The sequence below is a fragment of the Gorilla gorilla genome, chromosome 21 (genome assembly GCF_029281585.2).
Source record: "Gorilla gorilla gorilla isolate KB3781 chromosome 21, NHGRI_mGorGor1-v2.1_pri, whole genome shotgun sequence".
Lineage (NCBI taxonomy): Eukaryota > Metazoa > Chordata > Mammalia > Primates > Hominidae > Gorilla > Gorilla gorilla.
In genome coordinates this window covers 50,269,162-50,284,160 of record NC_073245.2, presented here as the reverse complement: position 1 = coordinate 50,284,160, position 14,999 = coordinate 50,269,162, and the positions used below count along the sequence as shown (strand labels likewise).

General features: G+C 40.7%; 1 protein-coding gene across 4 annotated transcripts in view; it reads right to left on the bottom strand.

Annotated features, from left to right (window-relative positions):
* The window catches only part of RPRD1B (regulation of nuclear pre-mRNA domain containing 1B), a 99,682-nt gene that overhangs the window by 47,211 nt on the left and 37,472 nt on the right, over positions 1-14,999 (bottom strand). Inside the window, exon 7 of one of the 4 annotated variants that reach the window (XM_055373499.2) lies at positions 9-13,599. The exons of the other annotated variants lie outside the window; for them this stretch is intronic. Within the exon in view, the coding sequence (XP_055229474.1) occupies positions 13,573-13,599 (27 nt within the window). The 3' untranslated portion in view covers positions 9-13,572. Of the gene's footprint in view, positions 1-8; positions 13,600-14,999 lie in introns of those variants that run through there. 4 annotated transcript variants of the gene reach the window in all.

Sequence of the window (14,999 nt, the reverse complement as noted above, 5' to 3'; positions counted from 1 at the left end):
CTGGGGAAGATACAAAGAAGAGAAGAAATTGTGGCTCCAATCCCAATACTCGGGGCCTCTCAGCTCCACTATCAAAACCCATAATAAAGGTACACACAAAGTATTTCCCAAAAGGAAAAACGACAAAATGCCTATAACTGGAGGAATGTTCTTGGAGCAGTTCAGCCATCCACGGGAAACGCCAAATGGGAGCGAGCTTCTTAAACCTGAAATTGTACCACAAACCATTTTCAGGGCATTTCTTTCTCCCCAGAGGCTCCTCTACACAAAAGGTGATAAGGGAGCTTCTACTGGCACAACAAAACCCCTGATCTCACAGGGACATGCGGAAGCAAGGGGAGAATGAAAAGTCAGTGTCTATACTAACTAAAAAAAACTAAAAAAGGAAAATACACTTTAGGACTGGACAATTTTCAAGCCTTAATATAATCATAAAGCTAAATATTTTCAATTTAACAGATGCTCATAAAATGCTTTAAAAAGATACAGATTAATAAATGGACCTGGATCCTTCAAAAATCCTTACATTTATGGAACGGGGTCCCTCACTACATAAAACCAGTAAAACCAAAATACTAAAGTATAAGACAAACTATTTAGTTTTTTTTTTAAAGTAAACCATCAAAAATGTATGCTTTGCACAAGTTAACAAAGACCCCACAAACTAGCTTCTTTAAGGACTATTTTAATGGAAAGCCAGGTTATTGATTTTTGTGCAAACAAACATCAAAGGTACAGACAAAGGTTTCTCATTTTAAGCCAAATACTGGTAGAGTCAAGCATTCCTGGAGGACAGCTGAGAAACAAAGGGTAGAAAGGAAAAAGACAAACTAACGGACAAATTTTTTGTGTGTGTGTGCTTGTGTATTTGGTTGTATCATGTAAAATTCTTTTAAGCAATGTTTATTGTAGTTTTTAGTGCTGGCAGATCTGCCCAGGGTAAGACAGTCTGTAGGTTACTTACTACACTGGAATACAGCTCGCTCTATAATAAAAAAAAATTTCAATTCCTTTCCATTAGCAAACAAACAATAAGGTTATGTTTCTTAGCACCTCCAAATGACTGGGAGTATATCGTATCTTTTCTACTGGAGGGAGATGGCTGTGGCAGAAGTCAGAAAATACAAGTTCAGGCCGGGCGTGGTGGCTCACGCCTGTAATCCCAGCACTTTGGGAGGCCGAGGCAGGCGGATCACGAGGTCAGGAGACCGAGACCATCCTGGCTAACACAGTGAAACCCCGTCTCTATTAAAAATACAAGAAATTAGCCAGGCGTGGTAGCAGGCGCCTTGTAGTCCCAGCTGCTCGGGAGGCTGAGGCAGGAGAATGGTGTGAATCTGGGAGGCGGGGCTTGCACTGAGCCGAGATGGCGCCACTGCACTCCAGCCTGGGGGACGGAGCAAGACTCCGTCTCAAAAACAAAAACAAAACAACAACAAAAAAAGAAAATACAAGTTCAATCTCTATGCACACAAACTAGAAAACCTAGAAGACATGGATAAATTCCTAGAAACATGGAATCTCCCGAGATTGAACCAGGAAGGAATTGAAACCCTGGACAGACCTATTAACGAGTTCCAAAACTGAATCAGTAATTTAAAAACCTACCAACCAAAAAAAGCCCTGGACCAGATGGATTCAGAGCCAAAATCTACCAGACATATAAAGAAGAGCTGGTACCAATCCTACTACTGAAAGTATTCCCAAAAAAATCAAGAAGGAGGGAGTCCTCCCTAACTCATTCTATGAAGCCAGCATCATTCTGATACCAAAACCTGGCAGACACAATGAAGAAAGAAAACTTCAGGCCAATATCCGTGATGAACACAGATGTAAAAATAAATGAAATACTAGCACACCAAATCCAGCAGCACATCAAAAAGCTAATCCACCATGATCAAGTAGGCTTTATTTGTTGAATCAAGGTTGGTTCAGCATATGCAAAACAACAAATGTGATCCATCACATAAACAGAACTAAAAACAAAAACTTCATCATCATTTCAAATTTCAACAGATGCAGAAAAGGCTTTCAATACAATTCAACATCCCTTCATGTTAAGAGTCCTCAACACACTAGGCATCGAAGGAACATACCTCAAAATAATAAGAGCCATCTATGACAAACCCACAGCAAACATCATACTCAACAGGCAAAAGCTGGAAGCATTTCCCTTGACAGCCAGAATAAGACAAGGATGCCCACTCTTGCCACTCCCGTTCAACACAGTACTGGAAGTCCTAGCCAGAGCAATCAAGCAAGAGAAAGAAATAAAAGGCATCCAAATAGGAAGAGAGGAAGTCAAATTATCTCTCATTGCAGGCTATATGATTCCATAGCTAGAAAAACCCATAATATCTACCCAAAGGCTCCTAGTTCTGATAACTTCAGCAAAGCTTCAGGACACAAAATCAATACACAAAAATCAGTAGCATTTCTATACACCAATAATGTCCAAGCTGACAGCCCAATCAAGAACACAATTTCATTCACAACAGCCACAAAAAGAATAAAATACAGCTAATCAGGGAGGTGAAAAATCTCGACAACAAGAATTACAAAACACTGCTCAAAGAAGTCAGAGACAACATAAACAAATGGAAAAACATTCTATGCTCATGGATAGGAAAAATCAATATTGTTAAAATGGCCATACTACCCAAAGCAATGTACAGATTCAATGCTATTCCTATCAAACTACCAAAGACATTCTTCACAGAATTAGGAAAAACTATTTTTGCATGCACAGCATCTACTAACAAAAACAAAACAAACAGAAAACAATATTCTAAAACTGATTCTGAGCCAATAAAAAGCCCAAATAGCCAAAGCAATCCTAAGCAAAAAGAACAAAGCCCAGGGCATCACATTACCCAACTTCAAACTATACTATAAGGCTACAGTAACTAAAACAGCATGGAAATGGTACAAAAACAGATACAAAGACCAATGGAACATGGTAGAGAACTCAGAAATAAAGCTGTACACTGGCCGGGCACGGTGGCTCATGCCTATAATCCCAGCACTTTGGGAGGCTGAGGCAGGTGGAGCACCTGAGGTAAGGAGTTCGAGACCAGGCTGGCCAACATGGGGAAACCCTATCTCTACTAAAAATACAAAATAAGCCAGGCGTGGTGATGCATGCCTGTAATCCCAGCTACCCGGGAGGCTGAGGCAGGAGAACTGCTCAAATCTGGGAGGCGGAGGTTGCAGCGAGCCAAGATTGCGCCACTGCACTCCAGCCCGGGAGACAAAGAGAGACTCAAGACTCAAAATAAAATAAAATAAAATAAAATAAATAAATAAAGCTGTACACCTACAAGAATCTGATCTTTGACAAAGCTGATGATAACAAGCAATGGGGAAAGTATTCCCTATTCAATAAATGGTGCTGGGATAGCTGGCTATCCATATGCAGAAGATTAAAACTGGACCCATTCCTTTTACCATATATAAAAACCAACTCAAAGTGGATCAAAGACTTAATGTAAAACCTCCAACTACAAAGACCCTGGGAGAAAACCTAGGAAATACCATGCCGGACACCGGCCCTGGCAAAGACTCCAAAAGTAACTACAACAAAAACAAATTGAAAAGTAAAATCTAATTAAACTAAAGAGCTTCTACACAGCAAAAGAAACTATCAACAGAGCAAAAAGACAACTTACAGAATGGGAGAAAATATTTGCAAACCATGCCACCATCAAAGGCCTAATATCTACAATCTATGAGGAACTTAAGTCAATAAGCAAGTAACAAAAAACCCCATTAAAAATAGGTAAAGGACACAAACTGACACTTTTCAAAAGAAGACATACATGCAGCCAACAAGCATATTTAAAAAGCTCAGTATCACTAATCATTAGAGAAATGCAAATCAAAACCACAATGAGATACCATCTCATACCAATCAGAATGGCTATTAAAGAGTCAAGAAATAACAGATGCTGGGGAGGTTGTGGGGAAAAAGGAACACTTATAAAGGGCTAGTGAGAATGTACATTAGTTCAGCTACTGTGGAAAGCAGTCTGGAGATTTCTCAAAGAACTTAAAACAGAACAACCATTCAACTCAGCAATCCCAATACTGGGTATATAACCAAAGGAATATAAATTATTCTACCATAAAGACACATGCATGCCTAAGTTCATCACAGCACTATTCACAATAGTAAAGACATGGAATCAACCTAGATGCCCATCCACAGTAGACTGGATAAAGAAAATGAGTACATATATACCATGGAATACTATGCAGCCATAAAAAGGAATGAGATCACGTCCTCTGCTGCAACATGGATGAGGCAAACCAAATACCGTATGTTCTCACTTATAAGTTGGGAGCTAAACATTGAGAACACATGAACACAAAGAAGGGAAAAATAAGACACCCGGGACTACTTGAGGGTGGAGGATGGGAGGAGGGTGAGGACTGAAAAACTACCTATCAGGTACAATGCCAATTACCTGGATGACAAAATTATCTGTACGCCGAATACCTGTGACACACAATGTACCCATGTTAACAAACCTGAACCCCCTGAATAAAATAAATAAAAGTTGGAAAGAAAAAAAAAAAAAAAGAAAATCCAAGTTCCTATCCTACACTTCCATGTGCCTAGGATATAACATGTGACAAACTCACTGGGCTCCTATATATGAGATGGGAATGAAAACAACGCCTATGGCGTGGGGGAAGCTTGGGTGAGAACAGGGACTTGCTAAACTGTTCCATTTGAATCAACAGATCTGATGGAGAAAGAACACTCACCCCTCCCATATTCTATTATTTTATGAGCAATACTTAATCTTCCTGATTTATAATATGTCAAGAAAAGACATGCAGAGTTGAAGAAAAAGAATTATTAATGGGATACAAGATCCTTTCTCCCAGAAACCATTTGATTATATCCTTAAAATTTAGCACATTTACTAGAAGCTGCCTTGAGAAAAGGAAAGGATCTTTGACTGAGGGCACCTCTTTTTCCTTAAAGGTCTACCTGTAATATTGGAAAACAAAAAAAATCACAGAATTTTTAAACTTGGTGGTACCACAGTCCAGTCAGTCCATCAAGCTATAGGCTTAGTGAGAAGAAGTCCATCGAGCAACATCCTCAGACTGGAAAGAGTCCCCATCAAAGGCAGACACCGACCTTGTCTAGAGATGAACCAAGTGACATCGGTACTTGCCACTCTGAGATCAGGACAGTGGGCCAAGTATCAGGAGTGGGTTGGACATGCCTGAGTGACAATACAGACAGAACTTTATGGTCTGGTAATAATCCACAAACAGACTGACAACCTATGTGGTGCTCTGAAGGAAAAAGCTAGGGAGATAAGACAGTGTATGGGGCTGGGGGGTTGGGGTGGGGTCTGAGGAAAGACTGCCCTGAGAAAATACTGTTTGACATGAGATACAAATGGTGCACACAGGAATTAACTAGGTAAGTATAACTGATGGAAAGTAAACAAGGGGAAGTGTGTCCTGGGCAGAGAGTGGGAACAGCATATGTAAAGCCTGAGATCAAAGAAGGCCAAGTGCAGACAAAATGCCATGGGACACAACAAGAGATGTGGCTGAGGAAGTCAGCAGGGGCCAAGTCATAGGGCGCAGGAGGGGGCCAGGCCAGCAGTTGGGCCCATAGTCTTTTTTTTTTTTTTTTTTTTTTTTGAGACAGCCTGCACTCTGTCGCCCAGGCTGAAGTGCAGTGGCACGATCATGGCTCATTGCAGCCTTCGCCTCCTGGGCTCAAGTGATCCTCCTGCCTCAGCTTCCCCAGTAGCTGGGCATGAACCACCATGCCCAGCTAATTTTTTAATTTTTGATAGAGACGGGGTTTTGCCATGTAGCTCAGGATGGTCTCAAACTCTTGGACTCAAGTGATCCGCCTGCCTCAACCTCCCAAAGTGCTGGGATTACAGGCGTGAACCACCACACCTGGCCACTGGGCCCATATTCCAAGAACTAGGAATAATGAGAAGCTACTTAAATGTTTAAACAGGGGAATGACATGCTCAGAGCTGCATTCTGAACACATCATAGGGCTGCCATGTGAAGAATGGATTACAGGGCCTAAGAGCAGATGTAGATGATCAGTCATGAGGCTACTGCAAGGATCCAGGGGGGGACAGATGATGACAGAGTGGACTAAGGTGATGGAAGTGGAGACAAAGACGCAGAGAAGGGAGGCAGATTCACGAAAAATTGAGAGGGAGCAAAAACCACACTGGCGTAGCACCTACTCAGCTATGGAAGATGGTGGTGGGAGGTCAACCTGGCAGAGGCATAGCAGAGGAACTGAAGGAGAGGCTGTGACAAGGAGGCCAAAGCAACAGATTTGGGAGCTGAAAAAAATCAGGAGAAACACTGGATGAGGCCTAGTGTCTGATTTTGATGGATGGCACTGCCACTCTCCAAGCCAAGGAAAGAGAAGGAAAGGAGAGGTCAGAAGGAAGGAGACAGTCTGTCGCAGCCATACTTTCTGAGGTGTCTGTAGAAATGAGATACATGAGTCTGAAGTACAAGGAAGAGGTCTGACCTAGAGATCTAGAGGTAGGCCATCAACATCCAGTTGGTAACTGAAGCCAGCCTAAGTATAAAGCACTCAAGGAAAAGGTCCAGGCCTGGTGCAGTGGCTCATGTCTGTAATCCCAGCACTTTGGGAGGCTGAGGCGGGTGGATCTCCTGAGGTCATGAGTTCAAGACTCGCCTGGTCAACATGGTGAAACCCCGTCTCTACTAAAAATACAAAAATTAGCTGGGCGTGGTGGTGGGTGCCTGTAATCCCAACTACTCAGGAGGCTGAGGCAGAAGAATTGCTTGAAGTCAGGAGGTGGGAGGTTGCAGTGAGTCCAGATCGCGCCACTGCACTACAGCCTGGGCAACAGCGAGACTCCATCTCAAAAAAAAAAAAAAAGGTCCAGAATGAGAAAAGGCTAAAGGAATGGCAACATTTACAATAAAGGCATGGAGAAAAGCTTATTGAAGGATGAAAAAGCAGAAGAACCAGCAGAGGGTGGTACACAGAAACCAGAAATGCAAACACATTGTAATACAGTAATATTAAATGCTGCAGACAGGGCCAAAAAGAGAAAGGGAGCCAAGAGGCAGAGACTAAGAAGTACCTTTTGGGTTTTGAGATTAGACCACTGGGGGCAGGGGTGGGGGGAAGGGGGGAAATTCTGAAGACAGCCACTTGGGTGGAATGTAGACATGCATGCCAAGCTGCAACAGGCTGAGAAGCAGAGGCAGCAAGGGAAGTGGATATGGTGGCAGTTATAAAGGGAGGGTGGTGCAGGGGTATGCTCATGTGAATGTGATGATTTCTTTTAAACACTGGACAGACAAAGCATGCTACATGCTGAGGACCTTCAGCTAGTTTACTGGAGACTTCTCATATGGGCAGGAAAATAAATTGGCCCTAAAGGTCCCATGTGACAAGGGAAGGCGGAAGCTAACAACTTCAGATTAGTTAAGGTGTTGGAATCTGTTGTCCCAGGAAGGTAAATTGTTACTTTATCAATGAAAAGCCACATCAAAGATAAAACGCTGGGAGGACCACTGGCTTCAATGGAAAAAGCCAAAAAGAACCTGGAATATGCAAAGCAGATCATCATCACTGCACCATTAATTGGGGTCAATGGTATCTTAAAGGGAACAATTCCTACTGAGTCTATGCCCCACAGAACAGACACACTGTGAGCAAAAGGAAAGGACTGGGAAAAGGACATCATGAGTAAAAGTGGGATTTGTCCATTCATGATTACTGTCCAAACCCCAATAATTCTCAGAAAGGCTGCTGGTAAATTTTTGTTGAGTTGAAGTTTGCGAAGTTATTGTGCTTGAAATTCTCAAAGTAGCTACTGGCAGAATTAGGCAAAGAGAGCTAATCATACTTCTTCCTACAGATGTTTAAAGATAAAGGACCTCAATAAGGAAAAAAACAAATAAGGAGGCTTGCACAGCCATCATGACAGCTGGCTAGTACCATCCTCTTCACATAAAGCATGCCATATCTTTGGGGCTCATGGCTTTCATCTGCAAAGGTTTCACTTGACTCCTGATTATAACCAGAATACTTTGCCCTGATCTCAGAAAATGACTCTTTCTGATCTATTTCAAGTCTAACATTTTAGAGACAGAAAAACAAAGTCAGAGATTAACTTCCAAGATTGCAAAGTATGCCACAATCCAATTTTAACTTTCTTCAGAATCCCAATTTTAAGTGGGAGTAGAAGGCCCACCTTAACAGTAGTAGGAACATTCATAAAGACTAAAATAGAACCTTGCTCAAAATAACTTGCACCCACTAGGTCAAATAGGCAGCTCAAATTTCTGCAATCTGAACCTTGCTCTCAAAATTATGCTCACTCAAGTCAATGTTATAGTAGAAGTATGTGCTATTTTCACACAGCTGTCTCAAATGTAAACAAGATCATTTAAAAGCCAGGAGAGAGCTCCATTAGTCTAATTAAACTATTCTGTGTTTACTCCTTCATAAAACAAAAGACTAATCCTTAACTTGTATAGAGGTTTATACAAAATAAGCTCAATGAAGTCTTAGACTGGTTAAGATGCTTTGGAAAAGACAAGAACTCCTACAGCAGGAACGCATTCTGGTAGCAGAGACTGTGAAATGTATATGACCTTCAGTATACCTAAAAGACAAGCAGACATCTGCACATATACATAGAACCACTTCTAGAAATCTACAGGAAGAAAATAATCCAAATACTGAAAGTTAGCCTAAAGCTAAGAGACAGAGACAGAAACATACAAGTGCTCAATACAAATAATCACTGACTATCCAACCACAGGTATTCAAGCAATCATTTACAATGTTTATAAAGTTTTTATTTACAAGGAAAAATAATCATGTTAAGAAAAAAGCATGACAGAAAATTATCTGCAAGTTATCATTCAGTTTAATTTTAAACTAAGAGGAAAAGGAAATACGCAAAAATTAAAAATAGTTATCTCTGGGTAATGAGACTAATTTTATTCTTTATACTTATTTGCTAAGTTTCCTCTGATGTATTACTTTTACAATCAAAAAAAGAAAACAAAAACAAAAACCCTGAGTACTAGTTGAATCAGAGTGAATGTTCTGGCAGGCAGGAGTAATAAGAGGCCCAGGTGCTGTTTTAACTTCATATTATATGCATTTCATAAATATGAAAAATTAGTGCTACATATACCAGCTGAAACTCAGTGGCACTGTTCCATCAAGCAGGGGTTACACTGCCCACAGAAGTTGGGCTACAAATATGAAAACGGTACTATGGCTAAAGGCATGAATTCTTGCTGGGAAAGCCTTAAAACCATGTCACTTTTTCAATGTAAAGTCTCAAAGTCTCAAATGTTGGCAAATCATGTTCTTAAGTCACTAAGTATGTGAAGTACATTATAATGTGGCATTATTTTCCTGGAGTGAAAAATAAGTATCATAGGTTTCACATTGTAATAAAGAAACACACACACACCCAACAGATAAAAGCTCCAGCTGTAAACTGGGCCTGAGCAGTAGGGTCAGTAGACTAAAATGAATAAAAGAAATCCAAGGAACTCCAAATCACTCACAGAAGCCCACACATCAACTCAATAAAAGTCCTCACATATTGGAGGGAAACTGGCGGACAAAAAGAAAAGAAAAGAAAAGTAAAAAGAAAGAAAACTCCCACATCAAAGTAGGGGATGGAAAGGCAAGGGAGAGCAGTAAGCACACTATGGCCTGCTTCGTGGGAAGGGACTGAGTGCAAGGCCCCGTAATTACTTGGCAGCAGAATGACCTGTTTCAACTATTCTAACAACCTGGGTGCTGACAGAGCTGCCAGCCTAGGGAGGACAGACCTGAATACTACAGAAGGGCAGTGAGTTTAGAGGACTGAGAGGAGGGGGCCAGCACTAGGCAGGGCCTCTCAGCTCCCAGGAGAACACAGTGGATGATCACTGTAGTTAGGAGTCAGAAGATCCAGGTACTGGTCCTCACTGGCTTCCTCTGTGACCCTGAAGTGTTCAAATAAACCCAAGGGCTCTTACCTAAAATGACGATTAGATCACCGGCTCCCATCTGTCCTTACCATAATAGGACACTGAGATACTGGCTTTGATCATCATAGGAAAGACGAATTTACTCCAAAGTTGACAAAAAAGGAGCTCTCTATCTCCCCCTACTGCCTGGCCTAATATTGAAACAAAAGCTTCTAACCATCTGCACCCTGCAGGGAGGTGCTGCCAAAAACAACAATCTGCCATCATTTTGGTTTAGCACCCCTTCAACTGTAGCCAAAGAATTTCTCAAGTTGTTATAACCACAATCAAACAGAAATATGAAGAGTCATAAGGCAATGTTGGATTCTGAACCATTTCCCCCTTCCCAGCTGTGTTGTCTGAAGTCAGAGGCTCTACTCCTGAGTAGTCATTACAGCCAAGGGGGAGGTGCCAAGCGAGGAGAAACACCAGCAGCTTTAAGTTCATGAGCCAATTTCTCCCCTCCTATCAGAGCAAGAGCATGAGCATGGGTACAGCGAGGCAGGTACTTAGAACCTTGGTGGCAGACTAGGTTCTTTCACACTTAGAATGCTTTCATGCAATCATTTTATGACCCCACATAAAATGTCATTTCTCTACAACAAGATTCTTAGGAATTGTTTCAATGATTAAACTTTGGCTACTATTCTGTGTAAGATGTCTTCCTGCTGTTGATGTTGCAGAATCAAAATTCTGAAATCAAAAGAAAAGTACAAATCTGATGAAGTTACCAGATGTCTGCCTTGGACTCTATGCTGGTCTGCAGCTAACTCTCTCTCTAGGTTTCTTCACCAATTCAGAAGTCTGATTATATGATCTCTAAGGTTCTGTCCAGCTCAATAATCCTGCCAATCACTTTACTTAGATATCCAGGCCTCTATGTGTCACTTTACTTTGTAAAGCTGCTGTTGTGACTGTGCCTTGGTGACTCTGTTGAGTCCATACATAAAATACTCATATCTTCTAGAGGTGGGGGTTAACACTATTGAAAGGTGATACCACCGCCCTCCATCTGTGGTCCCAAAACCTAGACAGGGCCTTTATAATATCAAATGCATCAGTAAATGACACTCTCCTAGAGTGCTTTTTAAAATTCTGCAGCAGAAACTGAAGACTTAAATAAATGTGAAGACATCCCCTGTTCATGAGCTGAAACACTTAAGATTGCTAAAATGGCAATACTCCCCAAAGTGACCCGCAGACTCAATGCATTCCCTAGTAAAACTTCAATTACCTTTTTTGCAGAAATGGAAAAGGTGATTGTTAAATTCATAGGGAACTGCAAGCGATCCTAAATAGCCAAAACAATACTGAAAAAGAACTCTGAGGACTCATACTTACTGATTTTAAAACTTACTACAAAACTACAGTGATGGAGATAGTGTGGTATGAGCATAGGATAGACATATACATTAATGGAATAGAATTGAGAATCCAGAAATAAACCAATACATCGGTGGCCAATTGATTTTCGACAAGGGTGCTGGGCATTCAGGTGGAGGAAAAGAGTAGTCTCTTCAACAAATGGTGCTGGGACAAATGGATATCTACAGGCAAAAGAATGAAGTTGGTCCCCCCCCTACATCACACCACATACAAAAACTAACTCAAAACAGATTAAGAACGTAAATTTAAGACATAAAATTATAAAACTCCTAGAAGAAAACACAGAAAAAAATTGTCATGACCTGGGATTGGCAACAGATTATTACATGTGACACCAAAAGCATGAGCAACAACAACAAAAATAGATGAACTGGAACTCATAAAAATAAAAAACTTTTGCACATCAAAGGATATTACCTAGAAAGTGAAAAGACAACTTATAGGAGAAAATAGTTGCAAATCATTTATGTGATAAAGGTATATTATCCACAATATATAAAGAACTTTTACAACTCAAAAAAAGCAAATAACCCAATTTGAAAATGGGCAAAGGAATTGAACACACATTTCTCCAAAGATACATAAACAGCCGACAAGCATACTGAAAGATGATCAGTATCGTTAGTAATTAGCAAAATGCAAATCAAAATCACAATGAGATAAACCTGCACATGTAGGTTGTCGAAAATAAAGAGACAATAACAAATGTTGATGAGGATGTGGAGAAACTGGAACCCACGCACATTGCTAGTGGGGATGTAAAATGATGTAGCTGCTGTGGAAAACAGTCTGATGGTTCCTCAAAATGTTAAACATAGAATTACCATATGACCCAGCAATTCCACTCCTAGATTTATACATAACCAAGAGAAATGAAAAGATATGGCCACACAAAAACCTCCACATGACTGTTTATAGCAACACTATTCATAAGAGCCAAAAGGTGGAAACAACTCAAATGTCCATAGACAGGTTATAAATTGTGTCACATCCATACAACAGATTAGTGTTCTACCATAAAAGAGATGAAGTACTGATATATGCTACAACATGGGATGAATCTTGAAAACATCGTGCTAAGTGAAAGAAGCCAGACACAATTATGTTTTGGAACTTGATACAATACTGTGAACGTACTAAATGCCACCAAAATGTGTGCACTTTGAAGTGCATGGTTAATTTACGTTATATGAATTTCACCTCAACTAAAACAATAAATCTGCAGCTTGGAACAAATTTCTCAAGAGCTCTTCCCTGTGTGGCATATCATCTTTGTGTGTGTGCACCATGTGGCATGTGGGTCAACACAGGACTATCTCCTTTCAGTTCTAGATCACTGACAGTCAGATACCATGATCTGAATAAAATTCACAGTTAAGGCCAGGCATGGAGGCGCATGCCTGTAATTCCAACACTTTGGGAGGCCAAGGCAGGTGGATCACCTGAGATCAGGAGTTCGAGACCAGCCTGCCCAACATGGCAAAACCCCATCTCTACTAAAAATACAAAAATTAGCTGGGTGTGGTGGCATGCACCTGTAGTCCCAGCTTACTCGGGAGGCTGAGGCACGAGAATCGCTTGAACCCGGGAGGCAGTGAGCTCAGATTGCTCTACTGCACTCTAGCCCTGGGCAACAGAGCAAGAGTCTGTCTCAAAAAAAAAAAAAAAAATCACAGTTAAGAAGGTAAAACTGCAGGTTCCTGACCTTTTTTCTTTCCTTAATACTTGGACAAATAGGTTTCTTTCTCACACACACACTCTTCCACATGCACTGATCATGCAAACAGAACATGTCTGTATCATGCTTTATTCACACTGACAAGACAGGAACCCTATCCAACCCACTCACGCTATGTCTTATGAGCTTTGAGCAGACATCTGGGAGTAATGCAGTCACCTCTGTTAACCACAAACAAAGCTTCTCTTTGCTCTGGAAGTGAAGCTGGAAGGCTTTTCTGGTATCTTTGGCCTTTGCCTTTCTGCATGGGCTTTCTTCTATACCCTCCGCATTCTCTAACCTCCTCTTTGGGCTGCCATTTGTGCTTCCTTCCACGTGCCTTCTCCATTTCTAGGTTTTCTCATGTTCATGACAAAAACATTACCCACAGATTTTCAGCAGCATTCCTTCCACCCTTGCCTGGTGTTTAAGGGCCAACATCATAGGCCAAAGTCAATCATGACACCCTGAAGCAAAAGTCAAAAACAAACAAACGAACAAAAAAAGATGATTATCTCAGAATAAAGCATAATTCTACTTAAAGGAAAAAAGAAAAGTAGTACAAAGGAGAAAACCTACAGAAACTTCTAAAAATGGTTACCTTTCCATATTAACATATTCTTTACAGCCAATCATTAAATCAGATTTGTTAAGCCACTTTTAATGCAACCTTAAAAAAAACCCTTTTCTCTATAGAAAAAGGTTACATAAAGTGATGGATTTCAGTCACAGAACAAATATTTATTGAGGAACAAATATGTTCCTGGCACTGTGAGAGCACTCAAAGAGTATACAGTCTAGCAAACTTTGGGAGACCTGCTGAAGGCATTAGTTTCAGAAACTGTCCATGATTTGATAACTCTCACATTTTTAATAAGCATCTGATCAAGTTATTATTAGCATCTTCATTTTTTTCTTGGTCTATTTCAAGGTAGACACATGTGAGAATATTTTCCTTACTGACAACCTTTCTTGAATTCTACCTTAACCCCTTGTTTGCTGCTATTTCCCCCTGACTAGAGCATAAGCCCTTTGAGGGGAGAAGTGCATCGTGCCCATCTTTGTACATCTGGCTGGCACAGGCTTTGCTGACTCCCTGAATGAATACGTAGCTTCTTAAAGAGCACAGACCTTAATCTTCCACTGGTGGTCTGCAGCACCTCCTTCCCACATCTGCCTTTGTCTTTCTTCAGATACCTGTCTGGTCCAGTCTAACTGCTCCCCATTTATAAACACGCTTCTCTTCTTCAACTGCTAGTTCCTTTTACAAAAAGGTTTTATTGCCTGACAGGAAGTTTGGACTTACCTTAAACCACAATCAGAATCGCCAAATGCCTCCTTAATCTACATTATGTACGATCAAGTGGTTTGGTTTTATGTTCACCTGTGTTTTTTATACCAGAATATGATTTCCTTGAGGGAAGAAACACAATCTCCTACTTTGAGCCGTAATTCCCTCTCCTACATCCTAGGCTCTGAATCATCACACGCCCTATCCTGACATGCAGGAGCCACCAACATAAAATTCCCAAGTGAAAGACAAAAAGATGCTTATTACATAAAGCAAGATACAAAGTTAAAAAGGAAAGCACAAAAAACCTAAGTATATTAGAGCTTTGGGACGAAAACAGACTCGCAAGCAAATAACTACTTCTCCAAAGAGTTCTGAGAATTTCATCTATGTATATGCTGAAGGCAATGAAAGGATTAAAAAATAAAATATTTAATTAGCATTCTGATTTGGAAGTTTTAAAACGGACTGGCTGTGTTACAAAAATGAATGTTAAAAAAGTGGGTAAACTTTATGTACTGCCCCATCACGCAGAGAGACTTTTGGACAATCTGAAGGAATTCACAGTATTCACGC